The sequence below is a fragment of the Trachurus japonicus genome, chromosome 18, assembly GCF_045865225.1.
Source record: "Trachurus japonicus isolate A0001 chromosome 18, Traja_1.0".
Classification (NCBI taxonomy): Eukaryota; Metazoa; Chordata; class Actinopteri; order Carangiformes; family Carangidae; genus Trachurus; species Trachurus japonicus.
Genome location: NC_140924.1, coordinates 9,285,697 through 9,306,342, shown reverse-complemented (window position 1 = coordinate 9,306,342; position 20,646 = coordinate 9,285,697). Strand labels below are relative to the sequence as shown.

The 20,646-nt window shown below is 44.7% G+C and overlaps 1 protein-coding gene across 1 annotated transcript in view; it reads right to left on the bottom strand.

Annotated features, from left to right (window-relative positions):
* Positions 1-19,804, bottom strand: part of LOC146968644 (uncharacterized) — a 161,376-nt gene extending 141,572 nt beyond the window's left edge. Inside the window, exons 1-4 of the mRNA XM_085759291.1 lie at positions 19,786-19,804; positions 18,724-19,086; positions 10,001-10,360; positions 9,053-9,426 (exon numbers count right to left, since the gene is read on the bottom strand). Coding sequence (XP_085615417.1) covers positions 9,107-9,426; positions 10,001-10,360; positions 18,724-19,086; positions 19,786-19,804 — 1,062 coding nt within the window. The 3' untranslated portion in view covers positions 9,053-9,106. The remainder of the gene's footprint in view (positions 1-9,052; positions 9,427-10,000; positions 10,361-18,723; positions 19,087-19,785) is intronic.
* Between the last annotated feature and the right edge of the window lie 842 nt (positions 19,805-20,646).

Here is a 20,646-nt window from a genome sequence, read left to right as displayed (position 1 = left end):
TCTACTCACCCTCATGTGGACTAAGGGCTGGAAGAAGTTTCAGAGTCCTCCGTCCCTTCTCTGAGTTACAGGGGGTCTCAGCGTAGCAGTGCATGTCCATATAACGGTTGTAAAGGGACACCAGAGCTCTTCGTAAAAAAACACACACAAAAAAACATCCAAATACCTCCATGATGCTCGTATGTAATGTCCGTCTTGTGCTGAAGCCCCAAATTGCGTAATTGTCCCGAAAAAAATTAAATAAGTCTATATTTTAAGCTTGTTTGTAGCGGAAGCTTCTCAAAGCTCCTCTTCCTGGTCCGTCCAAATCTCGCGTGATTCGCAGTAACCGCACTGACGCCGGCGCAAATCACGCGAGATTTGGATGGACCAGGAAGAGGAGCTTTGAGAAGCTTCCGCTACAAACAAGCTTAAAATATAGACTTATTTAATTTTTTTCGGGACAATTACGCAATTTGGGGCTTCAGCACAAGACGGACATTACATACGAGCAGCATGGAGGTATTTGGATGTTTTTTTGTGTGTGTTTTTTTTACGAAGAGCTCTGGTGTCCCTTTGCAACCGTTATATGGACATGCACTGCTACGCTGAGACCCCCTGTAACTCAGAGAAGGGACGGAGGACTCTGAAACTTCTTCCAGCCCTTAGTCCACATGAGGGTGAGTAGATAATGAGCGAAATATCATTCTAGGGTGAACTATCCCTTTAACTACAAAGCAGGCAGAGCTATGAAAAAAAATAAATGGAGAGGAAAAATACTTTCATACATTAAAGTGAGTTTTTCCTTCTAAACCCGTCTGTGTCTGCTACAGGGAGCTACTTCCTCATATGGAAGAAGGACTAAACTGAACACAGAGTGAAACCCGATTGGAGACATTTGAAGTGCAAGTGGCCCATGTTACAACCCTAAGGCCCTTTCACACCGGAGACGTATTTTTCGCGCGAATAATTCGCGCATTAATATTTTTTTTCGAACCCCGGTTTTCATCACGGTCCTTTCACACCTACCGCGAATGTGTCGCGGCGAAAATGCGACATAATTTTTTTTCGTCGTGCGGTCGATTTTTCCGAGCTTTCGCCCGGCGAATAAACGCATCAACCAATCATGTGCCGTGAAAAGGAGGTACGTCACAGCCCCCACGTCAGAACACAGACAGCTGTTTCCCATAACAGACGGTGGCCGCACAGTCTCGGGCCGCCACAGTCTCTCACAGGAAAAATAAGTTGTTCACCGTCTTTGCTCTGATCTCTGCCAGTCAGCCTCCACCTGCCGTCTCTCTGGGCACACACACACACACAGACACACGCACATGCACACGCGCGCACACACACACACACACGGACATGCGGGCGCATGGACACGTGCTTGGCCGCTAATGTAAACAATAAATAACCTGTGTCTCGGAGGAGAGAGGAAGATGAGGAGAAGAGAGGAGGAGGAGAAGAGAGGAGGAGGAGGAGGAGAGGAAGAGGAGGAGAAGAGAGGAGGAGGAGGAGAGGAAGAGGAGGAGGAGGAGGAGAGGAGAGGAAGAGGAGGAGAGGAAGAGGAGGAGAAGGAGAGGAAGAGGAGGAGGAGGAGGGGGGGTAAGTGGAAAGAGGAGAGGAGGAGGAGAAATAGCAATAGTGTGTTCATATCAGATATTGATCAGTGATCAGACAGTGAGCTGCTGCTGTGTTGAGTAAAGTTGGTAACAAGACGACAGCGGCATAACGTAGCGAATAGGCTACATGAGGGATAATTAACAGATTAAAGACATGACGTGGAGGCGAAGAACCACCCGTCGCAAAGCGAAACTTTGGAATCTAATCGTCACATCTGTCGCATATTCGCGTCGCCGCCGGTGTGAATGGTTTTGATGCGAAATATTTGGCCGCGAATATTTCGCAATTTCGTGTCGTTTATTCGTTACGTCCGCGGTGTGAAAGGGCCTTAACCCCACAACAAAGTAGGCTACTTTGTAGTGATCAGAGCAGTGCAGAGTGTTGAAGCAGAAACACACGCAGCTACAGCACAAGTTATTAAAACATACCTGAACATGCAGACTCCTCTGTTGTGAGTGAACATCCGTCCTCCAATTAGTCAATTACACGTCCAGTGTCTCCTAAACAATTTGTTAATACGTACAAATAAACCCCATCTCAGATGAGATGACCTGCCTCCGCCGTGACCACAGAGTCTTCTTCTGTCTGACTCACATGCTCTACTGCAGCGCGAACCGTTTGTCACCAGATGTAACTCTCCCCTTCTGTTCAACACTGCTCAGACTGACCGAGATCTGCTGTGACAGTCGCTGACACGAGTCCTTTCCTTGCTGCTTCCTTCCTATCTGCTCTCTCTCTTCCAGCTGGCGACGATGCCCTTGAACATGCTGCTTTCTATTTATACCTATATATTAATACTGGAAGAATGTTATGTCAAAAATGTAACATGCAGAAAAAATGAATATGTGAGTATTGGGGGCGGGACTAGATAAGCTTTTGCTTCTCCCGCTTTCCCTTTCGGTCATGTGTATTGTATTAATTGGATTGAGATGATGTGTGATGATGATGACTAATTGACATGCCCGAAATGAACCAAATAAATAAATAAATAAATAAAAATACCCATGGATGACGTAGCTGAGTCCCCACCCCATCCCCACGCTCTGCGACATCCGACGTCACTTCCTTCGCGCCAACTGAACTCCCCTAATAGCAAAGTTCCTTTGGCTTGGATGTGGCCCAAATAAACAGCAAAGATCTGGCCCACTTACGGAAGTGAATGACGGCCCATATCTGGCCCAAGTATATGAAAGCTATGCTTAACCATAACATAACCAGACCTCTACCAGAACTGTACCAACTACATATGGCTTATAGCTGGGCTTCATAGGGCCTGCCTGTATGGCTGTGTTCAGGTAAAGCCTACTGGCTCTTATATGGCCCCCATGTGGCTGACAGACCAAAATCCAGATTTTACCCAGAACCTAAACTAATATACACCGAACCTTTCGTCTGGCCCACTTTTGGAAGTGAATGATGGGCCACATCTGGCCCTAAGGTATATAAGCCCAAACTGAACCATAACAAAACCAGACTTCTACCAGGAGTAAACTAAATTCAAATAATTATATGGCTCATGGGTCACATACAGAATACGTGTGGCTCAGTTCTGTTGAATCATTGTGGCCCACATGTGGTTGACAGAATAAAACTGGTACTTTTTTTTCATCAGATCTATAACACACCTTCCATCTGCCCCACATTATGAAGAGAATGACAGGTCAATTCTGGCACCAAAATTAAAAAATGATAATTTTAGTGCAATAGCAGTACTGATTAAGTTGTTCGATACCTATATAGATCACTTAAATCACACAAAATCAATATGAGAAATTAAGAAACACACAAGTTTCCCTTTAAAATTGTATTTTTTCATACTTCAAAATTGCCTTCAATGAACTGTACAGAACATGTAGAAATTACATCCATATAAAAACAGAATCAGAAAAAAACTGATCAAATAGGTTACAGTAATACTGTACAAAAATACAAGAACAGTGTAGAAATATTAGAAATGAAGAAAGTTTAATTTGTGCATCAAAACTGTCTGTCTTAACTGTCAGTTTCAGCTTGTATTTTTTGTCTCTCTTCACACCAAGGCCCAGTTTCCCATCACCTCCACCTCCTTGTCTGAAACAGCTGCAGTCAGGGTTTCGTCTACGGCACCTTGAGAACACAGGACATTTTGAAAGAGTAGTGTTAAGGCTGTCAAACAATTAAAATTTTAAATCGCGATTAATCTCAAAATTTCCTAAATTAATCGTGATTAATCGCATCGTTTTCTTTTTTGCTTGAAATCACAGCAATATGAATGGATAAGAAACATAAGAAACATAAGAAAAGAAACATCTGGATGTTTCTTATGCTTTCCATTCATGGTATTTAAAAACCAGCTGTCAGAGAGAGAGAGCAGCCTTGTTTGGTGATAAGAAGAACAAGTTCTCTAGTGTAGTCAACATGCAGGTTTTCTGTAACATTACAAGACGGCAACGGCTGAGGTTCCAATGTCACAGCGTTAACTTAATCGTGCGTTTTCTTTTTTCGTTATTTTTTTCTTAAAATAAAATTTTAAATTAAAAAAAAAAAAAAAAAATAGTGCCGTTAAAATCAGTTTTGCGTTAACACGTTTATAAAAAACATTGTGTGAAGTTCCGGTGAATCAAAATAAAATAAATCAGACATTGGAGTAACTTAAATCAAGCTTTTTTTCATCCCAGGAGCAGTAGCAGTAGGGTTAGCAAAGCTGCTAAAGCTGCTAACACAGCCATAGCTGTCTCTTGCCACCATGGGCTTCAAAACACACGCTTTATTAAATTAAAACCGAGTTCTGTTCGGCTAATTTGTAGCTCTCTCCTCTAAAGATGTAGGTCTAGTGTGTGCCATTGATTATCAGTAGTTCAACAAAAATGTAAAAGGTTTAAAATTCACTTACCCAAAGCAGCAGCCAGTCCAGAAACTGAGTGAGAGAAAATGAAAATGTCCGGAGGGTGTCGCAGAATAAACTCCACCCACTGCCACTTGTGCCAGTTGCATGCCAACTGTAGCCCAAAAGCTAACATCTATCATCTGGGAGAGTGCCTTATTTCAGAACTGTGCCAGAAGAAAAATTCCCTCCAATTTTGAAGGTATGGCAAAACCAACGTGGTTATGATGTGGACCTCATGTGTTTTGCCATTTTGTCAGTTACATAGGGCCAGGTGCTTCTATTACAGAACTGCCCCAGAAGAGATATTCCCTCCAATTTTACCAGTCACATACCACATGCGGCCCAAAAGAATATTCTATTATCTGGGCCAAGTGCCTCAGTTAAATAAGTGTACCAGAAGAATAATTCCCTCCAAATTTGAATATGGCAATGCGTATGTGGTTATGATTTGGTCCTCATACATTTTGCCATACCACATTTCAACCAGAGGTGCCAGCTAAATGCCACATGTGGCCCAAAAGTCAATGCTATTGGGGTCACGTCATCGCGAGATTTGATTTTCTTTTCTTTCTTCTCAAACAGGAAACTGTTGCATTATTTTTTTTCTAGAAGACATTACTTTTCGTGCAATAAAAATAGAAAATTAAATCTACAACGCTTAGTACAGAATAGGTAAATAGCTATTTTAAATGTGTGTGTACATATAGAAATAAAATAAATAGGCTACATAAAATAAAGGTAAAAACACAAGTTGAAGGCATTGTACTCATTGGGACTCTTCACAAATAAACAAATTACATCGTATTACAATTTCCATCATGCCATTAATTTTTTCATTTCCATCTGCCAGTAAACTTAAGGAACTAAAATATTTGTTTAGTTCGTTTTTAAAACAGATTATTGACGGAGATTTATTTTTCCATTTACAACAGTGTATATGGTATTTGCCCAGAAGTAATAACAAATGTGACATTTTTGAGGGGGCATCATTTTTAAATAAAAGAACGTGTTCTTTATTAAAGGGTGAGGGTGTGTGTGTGTGTGAGGCAAATAAGCTTTCAGTTGTAACTTCCAGAACAAAAAATCATTATACAGTGGCTGCAGACACCTTGAGGGACATTCAAATAGGCCTTTTTTTCAACTTGAAAGTTGCAACAACAACAAACAATTCAGTAATTCCAGCTCACGTTTCAAACAATAGTAACAGGCGACGTCTTTCCACACATGGGCTTCCTTCACCTTTCAAACGAGGCAGAGCTCAGTGGGAAACATTAGGAGAGACACAGGCCGAGGGCAGCGGGACACAACACCGGGGGAGAAGCAGGTCCGTGCGTGCAGCTGTGCGCCGTGGACGTGCACGGAAAAACAACCGCGCACCGCTACGGCTTTTGAGTTGGCAGCGTGCATGACGCGCGTCTACAGGGTTTGAGCGCGCGCAAAAGACGCTTAATCTCAATGGCCCCTCATGCATGATGCACACACAGTTGAACCAAGGCGGCGGCCAAAATCACCCACGGCCTTTGCACACAGGGAAAACCCTGCGAGCCGAGTCCAGCCGGCGGTAGGCTACCAGGGCGTTTCCTTATCCCAGTGCTGGGGCTCACAGGCACAAACAAACACTGAGCGTGTTTTAGTGTCCCAGTGCATTGACTTACAGGCGCACACAGACGGAGAAATACAGTAGCCTACGCAAACTATTAAAACTCGTGGGCCGGATTGGAAGGTCCGGCGGATATTTTCACGGAGCCCTTGCAATTACACCACGGACCACTAGGGGTCCGCGGACCCCTAACTTTAAACTAAACAGGAAACACTGTGACACCTCCAGATGTGAGAGGTTTTAGGCGGTGGCTTTTCTCTTTCTGTGAATTGAGTCATAGATGTTTTGTTCACACTTATTCTTTCCCTTTGACTGACACACTAAAAACTGCAGTTTAACCAACTCAGAGACTCCTACAGTTTTCATAATGTGTGAACTCATCAACCCACTGTTGTGTTAGTATTTCTCCTTCATGAGGAAACAGCTCCAGACCAGTTTAAAGATCTGCAGGTTTTTCTTTCTCTACTGAGACTTTTCATCAGTGACATAAAGAAAGTGAAGTTTAGTACAGTTGATGGATCCTGTTCAGTTTCTTTATGGTCTGTAGCTTCTACTGCAAAGTCTTGACTGTAGATCAGTGAAGTTAGGTATTGTTGATTTATTAAAAAAATACATTCCTCCAAATTATTGAGGAGGCTGAAATTCAGTCAACGCCACCTCAGTAGACACCAGCAGCTGCTGCTGAGGAAAATCAGCTTCATATGTTCAAAATGTTCATTATCTACGACTACGGACCAATCAGTGATCAGAGAAGTGTGGAGTAAAGGTTGTTCTCCACTTTTTCTCACTTCAACCCCTCTCCACCTCTGAGTGTGAAACAAACAGAAGAAGCTGTGGACTTGACATGTGGGTCATGTGGTAACAGAAAAAAACATGTTCTGCTTTCTTGTGAACTATTCCTGGCTGTTCAGCTGTTACTGTAATACACAAAGTGTAGATGAAGTTACAGACTAGGTATTAACCATAGACTGTAAAAACCAGCATCAGTGACTCTATCACCAGAGAATGAGAGAAGATGGAGCTCATGTTTAAAACCTGAAGCATCCACAGCTCAGTGAGACATGAACCAACAGTCACTGACATTAAGTTGTGTCATTTACGTCTTTTAAATCATTATTGTTGAACTTGTTGTGAAGAGTTTTAATAAAGTTTATTGTTGCTTTTAGTCTCTGTGACTTCAGACTCTCACACAGAAGAGACACAACAACTTTACTCAAATAAAGATTTATTTACAGATATTCAATTAAATTCATATTTACTGCATTTATGAAGAGCATCAGTGCATATTTAAACAATATAAATACATATAGATAAATACAAATATAGATATATCTTTTATTTCAAACTCAAGATCCATAGAAAAAGAGAATAAAAGCTACAACATATTTGATACAAAACATCAAAATATATAGAAAGAGACTTTACCAGATATTCACATAATCTTTTTACATTGTAACAACAGTCAGATGAATGTTGTTATTAACACTGATATCAGCTGTTGATGCTGTGTAACACCAACAACTCAATTGACCCTTTGTCAAGGCCCCGCCCCCCACGGTTACTGTTGCTAGGTTGGACCATAGACTGTAAAAAGAATGGACGTAGCACCCGTGACGTCACCCATTGGTTTGGGGGAGTCTGTTTTGTGCCTCTACTACGGGGGTTTGAACCGCGCCATGTTGGATTCTACTTGCCATATTTGGAGCGGTGCGGCCGTTGGCCGGCCGAGAACCCGCCCACTGGCCTCGAAGCAGCGGTCTACGGACCTGTCACTCAACGTTTCCGCGCCCTAATTGGCCAGAACTTTAAACCTAATAACAGTAAAACGGTAGAGTTTTAAAAAAATTCACCCCCCTCAGAGTGTGTGCGGGGGTAGAAACTATCGGTTGAGACCAAAAAAATGAAATGTACCAGGCTGTAAATATGTTTTTTAAAGCTGTAAAATCGGCGATTTTAACATGGGGCTCAATTGGAGTTGCTCCCTTCTGGAGCCAGCCCCCAGCGACAGCCGAGGGGATTGCAGCTTTTTGAACGCGGAAGTGAGCTTCACTTCTCAGACCGACAACTGCCCCCTTGGGTTGGACAAACAATGGTCACGGAAGGGTTAACTCCCATTGGAAACCATTGAAAATTAGGCAGATTTGAATTGCTTGTAAGGAAAATTTGAATTAACTTATACATCAGAAAAATAGTGTCCATGATAGAGGACAGACGTGACTCAATAGCGATTGAACGGGCATTACCTGACTTTTCCGAAAAATGGGGAAAAATCATTGTTTTGGTCACTCACTAGCTAGTAGCTAACGGCGCTGGCTAACATTAGCTACAAGCTAACGCTTAATCTCCGCCGATCTCCCGTTTTTCCTCGTAAAACTTCACAAAGTTCAAAAGACATTAGCAGCGGTAATGTAACGTTTGCTAGATAACTTTGAAGGTATTAGATCTTCTCTGTCTATGAACACGACCAGAGAGTGGACTGGAGAATGAATGAGCTTCAATAGCACTTCAGTAATACAGCCAGGGAAAAACAGGCTCACTTCTCATGAGGACTGCACACAACAACAACAAACAAAACTATGCAGTTAACCCCTGACCTATGCCTAGAGCTCCCCCTAGTGGATCACCCCCAAACCCTATTATTAAGCTCAACTAAATACATAACAGAAGGTTAAAGTAATGTTATAATATAGGCTTAGTATGTTTATTTATGTCTTGGGTTTGGGGAATGGGATAAAAATGACTCTGGGAATACGTTTCAGATATTGTGAGTTGCTACTGCAGGAACCCCAGGCACATTTTAACCATATTGAAAAATTATAAAGTAGTTTTTGCCGAAAAAGTTGCTGTCTACCTATCTTGTTTCATAGGGTTTCATTCCAGGGTTGTCCAACCTTAGAATGCTGCGCAACACGTGACATGGGGAGAAGCGCTCTGATTGGTGGAACAGCAACCAATCAGAAGGCCAACAAAGGGTCAATTTAAACTCAAAACCAAAACAACATGTACATGAAGATCCAGCTTTTATGTTACAGTTGAGATCATGTCTCCAGCTGATCCAGAGTCAGTCCTGGTTCTGTCTCTTGGTTCTTTGACTCAGGTTCTGTTGATACGACAGAGGACGGTGGTTCAGACAGAGACCTGTTAGATCTGATGGACTGAAGCTTAGAGAGACTCTGAGTCTCTGCAGCTGTGGTGGTGTTTTCTCTCTTAGATTTGATTAAATGAAGCCAGAGAGCAAAGGAGTGACAGAAAACCAGTAAAACTGCTGCTGTCAGTCCAACATAGAGGCCGATCCTTCCTCGACTCTCTGGTTCTGGTCTCTGTGGTTCTTGTCTCCGTGGTTCTGGTCTCTCTGGTTCTGGTTCACCAAAAGCTGTTGTAAGACACAAGACATAAAAACACTCTGACTCTCCTGCAGCATGTCCAAAGTCCGGCCCGGGGGCCAATTGTGACCCGTGTTCAAATTCCCACCGGCCCACAGTCATAAAATCAATAATATGCAGACCACCATACAAAGAAAAGCTATTTTATATTTCACCAGACGATGGCAGCAGACCTGTGGCCACATTCTAACCGCACGACCCTTGACCCTTTCCAGCCCATTTCTAAAATAAAATATAAAATATAATATGCAATGTTTCAAATGAACCTAGATATGTTAAAGTTTTTTTCCAGACAGACTTTCTCTTCATTTTTATGTGGTCTTCAAATATGAAAAGCAGAGTGATTTTGGTAAAAACTTAGATTCATTTATATTCAATGTGAAGAAATGGAAAGAATGCCATTTGCAATAAAAGAAAAATTTATTAAATTGTTAATTTGCATTTAATGTTAATGGTTCAAAGGATGTCAGGCTGAATGGATTTTCACCTCACCATATCTGGCCCTTTGCAAAAAGTTTGGACTCCACTGACTCTACTGAACCAACTCACCAGTGACGTTCAGTCGACATTCATCAGAGCCACTCCCATACTCAGTGAGAACTTCACACTGGTACCATCCTGAGTCTTCAGTCCTGAGTCTGGACACATGAAGTCTGACTCGTCCTTCTCTGAGGACGTCTCTGTCACACTGGACTCGTCCTGAAAACTGTTCATCCTCAGACTCTGAGACTTCAACACCCTCATAGAGATGATACAGGACTAATGTTTTTTCATCAGTGAAGAGTCGACAGTAGACGATGAGTGAGTCTGCTGAACCCTGAATGTTGGTGAAGGTCCACTCCAGTGTGATGTTGTGGTTCTCCTCTGCCTGATAGGAGCTCTGTGTCACCTTCACTACAAATGTTGGTTCTGAGGAGACAGAGGGAAAGTGAGGAGCAGACTAACTGAGGACTTGTATCAGTTTGTAGAGAATAAAGTGAAGGAGTAAACTCACCACAGACACAGGAGGTCAGTGTGAGGAGCAGCAGGAAGCAGCACATCATCTTCTCCCTGTCACAGGAGACAACAACACATCAACAACTACATCTACACTCACTTCTTCCTCTTCAGTAGTTTTGGTGCAGTAATATATTTATGTCACAAGGCGGCGCCACTAAAATGATCCAAACTGGAAAACAACAGACTGAAGCTCAGTGGATCAGTTTGAATGTGACTGGTATAATATTATATTACCCTATATTACATAATAACATAAGACAATCAAGGCTGCATCAAGGCATTGTTTGTTTTTGTTTTGTTTTTACTGGAAGGCGGGCCCACGTCGCACGTCGTAGGCCCACCACCTGCAGGAAGGATCACAGGGGGTCGGTGCCTTGTGTTTTGGGTGGCAGCCATGGGCGGAGGCCCCAGTGACCCAATCCCCGGTCAACGACTCAGGCTTTAGGGACATGAAACTTGTGGAAGAGGTTGAGTGGTACCGGCTAGAGATAGTCGGGCTCACCCCCATGCACAGCCTGGGCTCTGGTACCCAACTCCTTGAAAGAGACTGGACTCTCTTCCACTCTGGAGTTGCCCGCAGTGAGAGGCGGCGAGCTGGTGTGGGCTTGCTCATAGCTCCCCAGCTCAGCCGCCATGTGTTGGAGTTCTCCCCGCTTAACGAGAGGGTCGTTTCTCTGCGCCTTCAGGTCGGGGATAGGCCTCTCACTGTTGTCCCAGCCTACCGGCCGAACAGGAGTGCAGAGTACCCGGCCTTCCTGGAGGCCCTGGGAGGGGTGCTGGAAAGTGCCCCAACCGGGGACTCCATCTTTCTGCTGGGGGACTTCAACGCTCACGTGGGCAGCGACAGTGTTAACTGGAGAGGTGTGATTGGGAGGAACGGCCTCCCCGATCTGAACCCAAGTGGTGTCTCGTTATTGGACTTCTGTGCTAGTCACAGTTTGTCCATAACGAACACCATGTTGGAGCATAAGGGTGTCCATCAGTGCATGTGGCACCAGGACACCCTAGGCCGGAGGTCAATGATCGACTTTGTAGTCGTGTCATCTCTATGTCTTGGACGCTCGGGTAAAGAGAGGGGCTGAACTGTCAACTGATCACCACCTGGTGGTGAGTTGGATCAGCTGGAGGGGGAGGAAGCTGGTCAGACTAGGCAGACCCAAGCGTATCGTGAGGGTCTGCTGGGAACATCTGGCAGAATCCCCTGTGAGGGAGGTCTTCAACTCCCGGAGAGCTTTGACCGGATCCCGAGGGAGGCCGGAGACATTGAGTCCGAATCCAATCCAATCCAATCCAATCCAATCCAATTTATTTATAGAGCACATTTAAAAACAACAAAGTTGACCAAAGTGCTTTACACAAAAAAACAGTGAACAAATCAACATTCAGTAAGAAAGCACAACAGATAAAAAGCAGCAAAATCAATAAATAATAAGACCATAGTTGCTAAAAAATTAGGATTTCAAACTGTGTTAAAAGCCAGGTAGTAAAAGTGCGTTTTAAGACCATGTTGTTGAATGGACCATGTTCTCCACTTCCATTGTTGACACGGCGGAGCTGTGGCCATAAGGTCTCCGGTGCCTGTCGCGGCGGCAATCCCCGAATCCGGTGGTGGACACCGGAAGTAAGGGATGCCGTCAAGCTGAAGAAGGAGTCCTACCGAGCCTGGCTAGCTCTGGGGACTCCCGAGGCAGCCGACGGGTACTGGCAGGCCAAGCGGACGGCAACCCGGGCGGTCACGGAAGCAAAAACTCGGGTCTGGGAAAAGTTTGGGGAGGCCATGGAGGAGGACTACCGGTTGGCCTCGAGGAAATTCTGGCAAACTATCCAACGCCTCAGGAGGGGGACGCAGTTCCCCGCCGACACTGTTTACAGTGGAGGAGGGGAGCTGTTGACCTCGACTGGGGATATCGTCGGGCGGTGGAAGGAATACTTCGAGGATCTCCTCAATCCCACTGACACGCCTTCCATGGAGGAAGCAGAGGCTCAGGACTCAGAGGTTGATTCATTCATCACCCAAGCTGAAGTCACTGAGGTAGTCCGGAAGCTCCTCAGTGGCAAGGCACCGGGGGTGGATGAAATTTGCCCTGAGTACCTCAAGTCTCTGGATGTTGTGGGGCTGTCGTGGCTAACACGCCTCTGCAGCATCGCGTGGCAGTCGGGGACAGTGCCTCTGGACTGGCAGACCGGGGTGGTGGTCCCTCTCTTCAAAAAGGGGGACCGGAGGGTGTGTTCCAACTATCGGGGGATCACACTCCTCAGCCTCCCGGGGAAAGTCTATTCCAGGGTGCTGGAGAGGAGAATTTGGCCGGTAGTCGAACCTCGGATTCAGGAGGAACAATGCAGTTTTCATCCTGGCTGTGGAACGCTGGACCAGCTCTATACCCTCCACAGAGTGCTTGAGGGTGCATGGGAGTTTGTCCAACCAGTCCACATGTGTTTTGTGGACTTGGAGAAGGCTTTCGACCGTGTCCCATGTGGCATCCTGTGGGAGGTGCTCCGGGAGTATGGGGTCGGAGGCCCTCTGCTGAGGGCTGTACGGTCCCTGTACGATTGGAGCAGGAGCTTGGTTCGCATGGCCGGCAGTAAGTCAGACATGTTCCCGGTGCGTGTTGGACTCCGGCAGGGCTGTTCATTATTTTTATGGACAGAATTTCTAGGCGCAAGGGGGTACGGTTCGGGAGCCACTTGATTTCATCTCTGCTTTTTGCGGATGATGTGGTCTTGTTGGCTCCCTCGAGCCAGGACCTTCAGCATGCACTGGGGCGGTTTGCAGCCGAGTGTGAAGCAGCTAGGATGAGAATCAGCACCTCTAAGTCTGAGGCCATGGTTCGGAAAAAGGTGGCTCTCCCCCGACCCTCCAGGTCGGGGGAGAGTTTCTGCCTCAGGTGGAGGAGTTTAAGTTTTTTGGGGTCTTGTTCACAAGTGAGGGAAGGATGGAGCACGAGATTGACAGGCGGATTGGTGCAGCGGCCACAGTAATGCGGCCGTTGTATCGTTCCGTCTTGGTGAAGAAGGAGCTGAGCCGAAAGGCAAAGCTCTCGATTTACGGGCCAATCTACGTTCCCACCCTCACCTATGGTCATGAACTCTGGGTCATGACCGAAAGAACAGGATCCCGGATACAAGCGGCCGAAATGAGTTTCCTCCGCAGGGTGGCGGGGCGCTCCCTTAGAGATAGGGTGAGGAGCTCTGTCACCCGGGAGGAGCTCGGAGTAGAGCCGCTGCTCCTCCACATCGAGAGGAGCCAGCTGAGGTGGCTCAGACATCTGTATCGGATGCCCCCTGGACGCCTCCCTCGGGAGATGTTCCGGGCATGTCCCAGCGGGAGGAGGCCCAGAGGAAGACCTGGGACACGCTGGAGTGACTATGTCACTCGGCTGGCCTGGGAACGTCTTGGGGTCCCCCTGGAAGAGCTGGAGGAAGTGTCCGGGGAGAGGGAAGTCTGGGGATCCCTGCTCCGACTGCTGCCCCCGCGATCCGACTCCGGATGAAGTGGTAGACAATGGATGAATGGATGGATGTTTTGTTTTTTTAAGTTTATTGGAACTTCATTTAAACTTTTCTGGTTTTTCCATGTGCTCCAAAAGAAATCCCAAAGAGGTTTGGAGGGACATGTTGAATGCGTGTGTGTAAATTGCTTGTGCCGTCAACTTTCCTACCAGTAGTTGACTATGGAGATGTGTTGTACATGTGTGCTTCGTCCAAAAGCCTAGCAGCTTTGGACACTGTATATCACAGTGCATTAAGGTTTTTCACTGGTTGTGGTCGTCTCACTCATCACTGTCAGCTCTACTCGAAGTCTGGGTGGCCATCTCTGAGCACCCGGAGAGAAACTCATTGGTTGCTTATGATCTATAAGGCTCTCCTTGGTATGGTTCCTCCATACCTCTGTTCACTCCTCCGTTGAACAGAAAATCGATATGCCTTAAGGTCCAGTGATATCTATTGTTTGAGCATTTCTAGAGTGCGGACTGAATTAGGGAAAAAAGCGTTTAGTTATGCCGCTCCATTAACATGGAACAACCTCCAGGCTGAACTGAAATTGTCTGAACTTGTATCTCTTGGTGTATTTCGACACTTCTTAAAGGTCCGACAACAAAAATCATTTGAGCGGTGCCTTTGCTGACCAACCTTGTCACCTTGACCTCCTGCTCCCTGCACTTTTTGTTTTAACCTCTATTGTAACATGACCCTATTTAATATAATGTAATACTGTAATGTATATTGTTGTATTTTGTAATTTATAATGTTGACGACGTGTGCTGCTGCCCTCTTGGCCAGGTCGCCCTTGAAAATGAGATCTCGATCTCAACGGGTCTTTTACCTGGTTAAATAAAGGCTAAATAAAAATAAATAAATAAATAAAAAATGTGTCTTAAAGTCTTAAATCTACAGTGAGAAAAAGTCACTTCAGCTTCTTCTCTATTGTGCAGATTCAGTTTTATCCAGATTCTTACATTAAACTGTGGCTCAGTGGAAACTCAAAAACAAAGGAAAACACTAAACAGACTCACAAACAACAACATCATTTGTATCTGGACTTTACTCAGTCTCTTCTACCACCGTCGAGGATCAGGCAAGAAAGGCCAAACTCAGTGTCATGTCATGCTTTATATGGCCTAGAGTGTCTGATCAGCTAAGTGTGTCAAGTCAGAGACTCAGCGGTAGGGGTTAGTCCGTATTTACAAAAATAAAAGCCAAGGTAATTCAACGGCAATAGAAAGAGACGTGTCAGTATCATCTAGTATCAGAAAATGCAATTTATTTTCATTAAAAAGAGAGAAGTCTGTATCCTAACCAGCCAGTATAGTAGCTCAGCCATAGGCTTCTGCAAGCATAACTAAATGATTACGAGTGGCTTCCCTAAATGTCAATAGATCACAGGTAAACTCAGCTGTCTTAAAAACTGTGACTGCGTCCTGGACACACAGATGGCCAGTCTGCCCTTGGTATAACGTCTTTTATTGCCTTATAACCCATGTTTTATTTTGAAAACACGTTGAAAACTGTTGTTAATGTTTGTTGACTTGTCTTGACATGTTTTGACATGTTGAATTTGTTGAATCAGACTCAGATTCAGACAGTAAAATTATATCATCTGGGTACAATAAATAGCTTAAGTGTCATCCAAACGGCTACATTTAAATTATTGTTCTTGATCGATAGAGCTAAATCATTCATTCATTGCTGTGTTGACACTGATAAAGTCTTTGTAGTGGATTAAACACAGTCATGTCATCAGGGAGAAACTAGGTCTGGACCGAGGAGAAGAAAGACGAGTCTCATTCTCCTCTAACAAACACAGAAACATAAAAGCAACACAACACACACAAACAAAGCTACAACGTTTACCTGCTGGTGTCAAAGACTGCAGCATCTTCTTAGAAAACAAACCTGGACCTGGCTGAGAAATCCTCTGATGAATGAAAACCCCGGGCGCTGGTAGACTACGACCATCTGAGCTATTTACGATTGAAAACTCATTGGCCACCCCCAGAATCACAAATCTGATTGGGTTAGGGTGATGTTCGTCAACAAGCCTCCCCCCAGAATCGCCAACAAGAGATCACACACAGCAGCCCTGCTGTGCTCTCTATTTTCTGACAATGCTCTCTCTGTCTCGAGAGGATGTAGTAGGATGTGATCTGACAGAGAGCTGTGTCTCTGTGTGTCTGTGTGTGTGTGTGTGTGTGTGTGTGTGTGTGTGTGTGTGTGTGTGTGTGTGTGTGTGTGTGTGTGTGTGTGTGTGTGTGTGTGTGTGTGTGTGTGTGTGTGTGAGATCACGTTGCGTCTCTCTTCAACCGGTTCTTCAGCTCGCTCTCACGTCGGTTTGTAACAAATAGTCAGGAGAGTTTCGCGCAAGGCAAGGCAAGGCAATTTTATTTGTATAGCCCGTTTTTACAAACAGTTTGTCTCAAAGGGCTTTACATGGCATCGTAACAACATCCTCTGTCCTTAGACCCTCACATCCACTGAGGAAAAACTCCACGGAAAACCCTTTTAACAGGGAAAAATCTGAGAAACCTCAGGGTGAGCAACAGAGGAGGGATCCCTCACCCAGGATGGGCAGATTTGCAATAGATGTTGTTACAGACAAGAAAACAATTTAATATTAGACAAGGATGACGAAGTAAATATAAAATGCAGTTTTTAAATGATGATTTCATGTATCCAAACCTACTTGGTCCTATGTGAAAAAAGTAATTGCCCCTCCCTTGTTACAGTAAATCATGAACTGTGATGAACCTTTTTTTTTGAAAGCTGAGTTCAATTCACTCTTCACACCCAGGCCTGATCTCTGCCAGACCAGCTGAATCAAGAAATCACTTAAATACTCTCTGACAAAGTAGCCTGAGGGATCTAAAGTAGCTACACATCATCTAAAGAAATTCAAGGACAGATGAAAAACAAAAATAATTGACATCTATCAGTATGGAAAGTGTTACAAAGACATTTCTAAAGCTTTGGGACTCCAGTGAACCACGGTGAGAGCCTTGAGTCTCTGGAGAACATCAAGGAAAAGTCCAAAGTCTATCACCAGCAGCTCTTCACTGTTGTAAAAACCAAACTAAATAGTTGTTTTGAACCGTTGCCAAATCTCTAATGAATTGTGAGTTCTGTCACAATTCACGAGTTTTACTTTCACTTTCTCTGACATAATACCAGCTGTGTTAACTAAATCAAAGTTAGAAGTTAGGGTTAGCTAGGTGAGTCTTTCAGTCTGACAGATTGTTAATAACTCATAAACTCACTGCTGTGTTTGTATTTTCATCTGCAGCCTCCTTCATGAGGAAACAGGTTGTTGTGTCTTCACTATGAAGTGTGACAGAGCGTCAGCGCCACCTAGTGGAGGAAACCACTAACAACAAGTCCAGTGACTTCAGTGGAGATGAGCAGCCAAACCTTCATGTGGTCACAGCTCCAGAGTTTATGATACATCTGGTCTGAACCACTGACAGTCCTGATGCAGGCACCTGAACGTCTCACAGTCTGAACCGAGCACCTGAAGGCAGCACAACGCTTTGTCTGGTTGTTGATTCTTTTCAGTTTATTGTGGATGTAAATTTCCACAGCATGAGCTAAGTGATCAGGTAGGTATGTAAGAATCTGGTTTAAATCAAACGAGGTCCTGATATTGTTTATATACAACTTTATTGGTTCATATAACATTCATTTATTACAGTTATTGCACTAGCTGCCATATCAGTAAAAGGGAACTCAGTAGTTAGTTATATATAATCACTTCTGACAAACGGTCAGCAGGGGGCGCTCTATGAGCCTCCACAGAGGATTGTTGACTGTGCATTGTAACAGTTGCATCAGCTGTCAGAGCGTTATCTTATAATAACAGTAATAACAGTCATAATAAAGTGCAGTTGTCCTCTAGTCCAGTTCTGGACTGGAGGCATCAAGGAGGTCTACGATACTAAAGCTCCTGCTCCGGTCCAACAGAGACCGTACACCTCTTAGCAGAAGGCCTCAGACCCCGTACTCCTGAAGCTCCCCACAGGAAGCCACAAGGGACACGGTCCAACGCCTTCTCCAAGTCCACAAAGCACACGTGGACTGGTTTGGAAAACTCCCGTCTAGAGACGTTTATAAACCACATTGTTCCTCCTGAATCTGAGGTTGGACTACCGGTCGTATTCTCCTCTCTAGACTTTCCTGAGGAGCTGCAGAGTCTGATCCCCTGATCGTTGGAGCAAACCCTCTGGTCCCCCTTCTTGGAGAGAGGGACCACGACCCCGGTCTGCCAGTCTGGACCGGACTTCTTAACGCTTCATCTATTCTAACCCCTTCAGTCTCTGTCTGACGACTCTGTTGTGAACCTGAGGCTCTGGTGACTGGTTGTGACAGTCAGAGGGTCCAGTTGGTCCTGACCGGTCTGATCTGGTCTCTGATGGTTTGTCGTTACACCAGTGAACTGAGCTTCAGTGAAACAAGGACAGGAGCAGCAGTTGAGTTTGACCAGTAGAGCTGTTGTTGATGCTGCTGTTGTCAGTCCCAGAGTAACATAGAGACTGATCCATCCCCAACTCTCTGGTCCTGGTCTCTCTGGTCCTGGTCCATCAGGTGGTTCTGTAGCCTCAGGTTGAGCATCAGCTGCTGTAAAGGACATGAACATGTTGGTGGTTCATCTGAAGAGGAAACTTTTTTCATTGAACCTTTAAACTGGAGCTGGACAATAATAATCTACAGGAAACCTTCTCTGCTGCTTCCAGACTCTGAAACTAAAGAGTTTCTCACAGAGCTGTTAGCATGAATCAACTCACCAGTGACATTCAGGTGACATTCATCAAACCCCCTCCCATATTCAGAGATAACTTGACACAGGTAAAGTCCTGAGTCTTCAGTCCTGAGTCTGGACACATGAAGTCTGACTCGTCCTTCTCTGAGGACGTCTCTGTCACACTGGACTCGTCCGGAAAACTGTTTATCCTGAGTCTTTGTGTCCTCAACACCCTCATGTAGAAGAAACAGGACTTTTGGGCCCTTGTGATCAGTGGTCACTTCAGAGTAGACACTGAGGGGCTCTGCTGAGCCCTGAGTGTTGGTGAAGGTCCACTCCAGTGTGATGTTGTGGTTCTCCTTTGCCTGATAGGAGCTCTGTGTCACCTTCACTACAAATGTTGGTTCTGAGGAGACAGAGGGAAAGTGAGGAGCAGACTAACTGAGGACTTGTATCAGTTTGTAGAGAATAAAGTGAAGGAGTAAACTCACCACAGACACAGGAGGTCAGTGTGAGGAGCAGCAGGAAGCAGCACATCATCTTCTCCCTGTCACAGGAGACAACAACACATCAACAACTACATCTACACTCACTTCTTCCTCTTCAGGAGTTTTGGTGCAGTAATATATTTATGTCACAAGGTGGCGCCATATGATCACAAACTGGAAAGTAACAAACTGAAGCTCAGTGGATCAATTTGACACATACATACTGGTACAACATTATATACTGTATAATATATTAATAACACAAATGTCAGATTTCTCACATTCTGCTTCTCTTAGATTGAAACTTTTCAGGAGAAACTTTATAAACCATCAGGTCAGAAATGATCCAGAACATCAGAGACCAACATGTGGAGCAGCTGGAGTCATGATGACGTCAGGCCACCACTGGTGTAGAGAGAGTTTGAGGCTGGAGCTGGAGGCAGCAGTGATGCTGCAGCAGAGACACAATTCATCCCCACGACAGAACTGAAGCTCCACAGACCAGACAGGACAGACCATGAAGTTAATTAGTTTTGGATTCTGACATTAAACTGTGTAGCCTATCTATTAAAACTCACAACCAAACAAACAAAACACTAAATCTATCTGGACTTTACCTTCAGTCTCCTCTGCCATCGTAAAGCCCAAGAGATTCAACTACAACTGAAACCTGACACTGAGTACAGCTTTATAGGGAGGGGACTCTAGGGCAGCAGTGGGCGGGGACTGATCTGTGATTGGTCAGTGATTCTGACATGTAAAAGACTCTAGAGCAGAAAGTTGCAGGTAATCACCAACTCAATAAAGTCAGAGCTCCGGACTGTTTTAATACAGATACACATAGACACACAAAATGGTACACGTCATACAGCACACAACCGCTGTCTCACATCTACAGTGAAGATACAAAACAAGTCTCTACCAGTCAGTTCTCTTACCTGTCCCTGCAGTTTCCTCTAACAGCTTCGTGTTTTCCCCCACAAATAAACCATATTAGAAAGGTATCACGATACACTCAGGTTAAAACTAAACCATTTCTCTCGTGTTTCGTAGCGAAACCTCATTAAAACCGCTCTGCTGCTCCGCCACTCTTCTGCTCATCGTGGTTTTTCTTTTCTATGTCCTCACCTAGGCAGTGGTCTGTCAGATTGGACAACAAGATGTTTGTCCAAGTCATTATTTTGTAACAACACTATAAAGGAACTTGACTTAAGTGAGGATCATAACAGAAGGCTACTAAACGTGACAACACACTCCACCAGGCCTGTACTGCGAAGGAGGCTCAACATACCAAGGCTTTGTGCTCAAGATGCAGCTCAACAAACCCTCAAGTCCGCAATCAGAGCTAAACGGTACTGTGACGGTGGTTATCAACTTAATTAGTCAAGTCCGGTTCTCAGCTTTGTGCTCTGCGCGCGTTCACATAAAAGGGGACGTTTGACGTCATATTATTCTACTAATGCACGAAATTGATCCAC